This window comes from Clupea harengus, unplaced genomic scaffold (assembly GCF_900700415.2).
Source record: "Clupea harengus unplaced genomic scaffold, Ch_v2.0.2, whole genome shotgun sequence".
In the NCBI taxonomy this organism is placed as follows: Eukaryota; Metazoa; Chordata; class Actinopteri; order Clupeiformes; family Clupeidae; genus Clupea; species Clupea harengus.
In genome coordinates, this window is record NW_024880943.1 from 1 (window position 1) to 5,000 (window position 5,000).

At 38.0% G+C, this 5,000-nt stretch overlaps 1 protein-coding gene across 1 annotated transcript; it reads left to right on the plus strand.

The window, feature by feature from the left end:
* The first annotated feature begins 2,450 nt into the window (after positions 1-2,450).
* LOC122132742 (tumor necrosis factor receptor superfamily member 11B-like) lies at positions 2,451-4,980 on the plus strand. The gene is made up of 3 exons (XM_042707327.1): positions 2,451-2,923; positions 3,041-3,119; positions 4,697-4,980. Exons 1-3 carry the CDS (start codon positions 2,653-2,655, stop codon positions 4,881-4,883), a joined length of 537 nt encoding a protein of 178 aa, XP_042563261.1. The 5' UTR covers positions 2,451-2,652; the 3' UTR covers positions 4,884-4,980.
* The last annotated feature ends 20 nt before the right edge of the window (positions 4,981-5,000 follow it).

A 5,000-nucleotide genomic window follows, 5' to 3' on the forward strand; every position in this document is an offset into this window, starting at 1 on the left:
TGCCTCCCAGCGTATCAGATGTGTCAGTACAAGTGGCGCAACGCCATCAGGAAAGACGAGGAGAGTAAAATAAGCTTAAACACTTTGCTCAAACGAGCAAGAGTCAGTCAGAGAGGAGTCAGTCTTCTTTGAGTATTTTGCCAATGATTGAATATTTTAATACAAATGCCAATGTAATATCATATGAGCAGTAATATTTTTAAGAAATAAAATAAGTTCTCTTCAATGTAAAAAAAAGTGGGTCGCGACCTAATGACCATAGGAAATTGTGGGTCCCAAGGCCAGACCAGTTAAGAACCACTGATTTAAGGTACAAGCTGGATTCCTGGAATCTTGTGCAAGAAGTGAATTACCCAGTCACGTAACAGGGCCTGAGGGGTATAATGTCCTTTTAAATGAGGATGCACACCATTATGTTCTACACAATGGCGTTTCAAGGATACTACAGCTAAAAGCACCAGCCACAGATGAGAACTGCACATCCGTGCATGCATTTCCCTCGATGAAAAGAAGTTAGGAGAGACAAAACAGTCTCGATTAACAATAGCATTTCCTTGTTTATTTCTACAGAATTCAAAACAAAGTAGGACAGAGAGAGAGAGAGAGAGATATATATATAGAGAGAGAGATAAACAAAGCAGACAGAGCCACACTGGAGCCTGAATATCCTGACAGTCCTTATCAATGAACTTACCACATTGCACGGCTCTCTTGGGTATCAACACAATGATTTGAATGAGTTTCCATGATGCCAATGGACATGACATATTCTCAGTTATACAGTACAGTGACAGAGGTAAACTTGACACTAGTATTTAAAGAAGTTGCTGTGAGGCAAAATGTAATTCACTTTATGCTACTTCCAAATGTAGCTGCATCATTAAAAAACAAATGACCATGTCTTTTAATAATGTATGATTCAGACAAACCTTAAATGTGCAATGATGCCTTGCTGTGCGTGCCTGGGTCCCACTAAGCTTTGTTGTCCAAAAACACTGAGCTGAGCAGTCTGAAAATGTGTATTTATTTTTCCTCCTGACAGAAAGAGCATATGGGATAGGTTAACATGGTACAACATTGCATGACAATTACCAACAAAAGATCCAAACCAAACATGACTGGATTGTTCCTTGTTCTCAAAATGTCTTAATTTAATTATTTCAGTAAACAAATGACTTTAGGAATCTATTGTACTGACCTCTTAAATGCACATAGTTCTTTGTGGCTGCGCCTCAAGTCATAACAATTCGGTTGTTAGTTTAGTTTATATAATAATAACAACAACCATAATAATAATAATGATTATAATCTTAATTTATATGGCACTTTTAATAACAGGGCATACAAAAGTTAAAGCTAAATGATGCAGGTTATTTTCATTATTAAGGGAGAACATTTGTATGGAGAAACTTTCTATAAAATATGTCTATGGGCCACCCAGGCTAGTTATGCTGTGCAACAATAAAGTATTAGGGGTGGGATTATCACGGAAGCAACAATACAATATTGCCACAATATTTGGGTCACAGTGTAGTATTATTGTGATACTTGGTGTGTGAAGAGAAGAACGAGTTGCCATCTTGTGGACTTCAGAAGCAATGTTATCAGAGTACACAGAGTACATGCAATTCAATATATATTGCAATACTTGACGCTGTATTGTGATAATATTGCGACACTACACTGTAATTGGTTTTAGTATGGTTTCTGAGTTTATTAACACTGAGTTTATTAACACTATTTATTAACACTATACCTTTGTTGAGCCTGGAAAAACATAATTGTTGACCCAGGGCTCCTCCTAGGGGTACAGGGTTCCTAGGATTTCCTCCTTATCTAAACAGCCTCTACTTTTTTCAGCAACTACTTTAAAGTAGTTAACTAACTGATTTTCCAAAGTATGAACAAGAATGATAAAAACTTAACACTAGAAATACATATTCTGTAAGTACTCTGCCACTGTTGCTGTATTTTAATCTACACTGTGTGATGGTTAATATATTGCTAAGGACATATCAATAGTATGTTCCCTAGTCAATGAAAATGGGTAATGGGGAATACATGGTGGAATCGTAATTCAGACCATCTCTCATCTCTAAATCTCCATCAGGCCATCTCCAGAACAATACATACCCGAAGACATCCCACCTAGGTTACAGCAGTCATTGTTGCACAAACCAGGATAAGATCAGGGTTCATCTCTCTTATGTAACATAATAAGTAGGATAAATATACCTTGCCATATTAAGTTGTTTAAAAAAAAGAAAAAAAGATACAGATAGTCAATATGTCGTCAAAGTATGTTAATGAGATAAGTATCTACGTATTAGTCAAGTCAAGTGTATTAAGCTTAGTATTTAAAAGACACAAACTTTTGCAACATTCAGGACGTGTACAGCACCTCGGATGAACATGGTGAGTGGGTATATGTCATGCATAGGGCCTTTAGCTTCGCCTGTTTGGGCACTTTAAAGTATTTCAGAAAACTTACACGAATATTTCATTCGCATAACGATTTTCGTGTATTAAATGTATGTCTCTCTCTTTATTCTTGTGATGCTGGTCGCCTTTGGCAGTCACCAGTCTAACGCGCATAACTCCTCGACTTATGAACTTTTAGACAAATCAACTGGATAAACTCTCACCTGTTTGATGTGCGAGCAAGGATACCATCTCGTCCAGCACTGCTCTGCCACCCACCCCACAAAGTGTGCGCTGTGCAACCATGGTCTTTATACCGAGTTTTGGAATTTTGTCGCCAACTGTCTAATATGTGACACCTGCGCTGACAACCAAGTTATCTCACACCAGTGCTCACCTTCTCAAAACACCAAGTGCGTTTGCAAAGAGGGCTACTTCTGGAATAGGTACTTCTGTCAGAGACACAAAATGTGTGGCTCTGGATACGGCGTAAAGACAAAAGGTAAAGTGAACTAGGAAAAGTTGCGCACTTACACAGGTGGGATGGAGCGTTAGCGGAGCTGTTCAATATGATTGTTAAACTGATGTCTTTCCCCCCATTTCTGTCTCATTTCTTCAGGCACACCATATGAAGACACCGAATGTGAGCTTTGTCAGAGAGGATTCTACGCAGCTGGAAAACCAGGACATGCTACCCTGTCAGCAGTAGGGATGGGTATCGTTTGGTTTTTATCCGATACCGGTACATAACCGATACTTTTAAAATGATACCGGTGCCTAAACGGTGCCGGAACCGATACTTTTATAAAAAAAAAAAAATTACGATTGACGACATTTAAGAAAGGCTTTTTTTATTGCCAAATATATGAACTGTTTAAAGTAGATTATATATATAAATACAAAACACTTTTTAACTTAAAACTTAAATAATATATGAACTGTTAACAAAAGTTTAGACTACACTTAAATAAATACAAATAAATACAAAACACACACACACACACTGTACACACACTACAGCTTCAATACTTCAGCAATTCTTTTGTAGAAATATCAGCATATTTGCCTTCTCCGGCAAAATGCGACACCTTTCCTGACTAATCGCATGACCTGCACAGGAGAAAACCCTCTCCGATGCTGTCGATGAGGCCTGTACACACAGATATGTATCTGAAAGTACACAATTAGGGATGGGTATCGTTTGGGTTTTTTCCGATACTGGTGCTAAACCGATACCGGTGCCTAAATGGTGCCTGAACCGCTACTTTTTTAAAAAAAGCACAAAGCGACGATTGACGACATTAAAGAAAGGCTTTTTTTATTGCCAAGGCAATTTTTTTTCTTCAAATTGAACAATATATGAACTGTTTAAAGTATATTATAAATATAAATACATACAAAACACTTGGCTTCCAACTACAGCTTCAAACTTTTTAACTTCAAACTATGAACATTATATTAACTGTAAACAACAGTTTATAGTATACTTAAATAAATATAAATAAATACAAAAAACAGCTTCAAACTTCTTTTGCAAAAATATGAGCATATTGGTCTTTGGAGTCAAAAATGTATTATTTTGTTTGCATTTATTTCATGAAATTTCACCATTTTATGATTAGTTTATACCTATCTTTTCTATCTTGTTTATAGTTACTCTTGTTACTTGAACACACTGAGTACTAGAAAATGTGTACTTCCCCTTTAAGAGACTACCGTTAGTAGTTTAGCTGTCATCTCCGTATATTTTTCAGTCTTCGGTTGCTGATCTGCCGTTGACTCTTGCCTTCTCTCCCCTCTTTTCACGCAATTATTTTGTTGCATTTGCTGCACGTCGCGATGTTTGAATCTTTTTGTGCTAAATACAGCCACACTTTTGACCGTTTACCTTTCGGTATTTTCTCTGTTAAAAGGTTGATGGCTAGTTTTGTTTGTGCTTGCCTGCTCTTCACTGTCATATCAGAACCGGTTCCAATACAACCGGTACCTACCCGGACAGAAATGCAACGCAGATTTCGGTGCTTCATTTCGGCATTTATCAGATAAGACTGTTGCTATGAAAACACCAATGAGCGTGAGCGACACAGGACAAAGTTGACATTGGGAGCTGGGGCAGTTTTACATCTGCCCCACAGAATCTGCCTAGCGACCGTGTTCAATTGGCTCAGGCACCGAAATGAAGCACCGAAATCTGCGTTGCATTTCGGTCCGGGTAGGTACCGGTTGTATTGGAACCGGTTCCATATTGGTACCGGTTCTCGGTACCCAACCCTAGTCAGCAGTACACCGACTGTAAAACGAACGGCCTGATAACGGTTCTCAAGGGCAAGACATGGCATGATGCTATCTGCGCTTCCTGTGATAACGTCCATAAAGGTGATCCAAAAAAATCTTACATTCTAAATCGTTTGCATTACATCTTACCAAAATATGTATATGTGTGTTTGTGTGTGTCTTCTTGATATTAGGAGCAAATCATTCCTGAGTTGATTTTAATGCCAGCTCATAGGTCTCCAGTATTTCAGCAGTATGGTAGCTTTACATCCTCATTGTGATTTGTGTGTGTGTGTGTGTTTAGA

Bases quoted from the DNA above. Each gene is read 5' to 3' on its own strand.
- LOC122132742 (XM_042707327.1), top strand. From the start codon at position 2,653: ATGTGCGAGCAAGGATACCATCTCGTCCAGCACTGCTCTGCCACCCAC. The intron at 2,924-3,040 runs GTAAAGTGAACT...TCATTTCTTCAG, and splicing joins ATACGGCGTAAAGACAAAAG to GCACACCATATGAAGACACC. The intron at 3,120-4,696 runs GTCAGCAGTAGG...ACCCAACCCTAG, and splicing joins AAACCAGGACATGCTACCCT to TCAGCAGTACACCGACTGTA.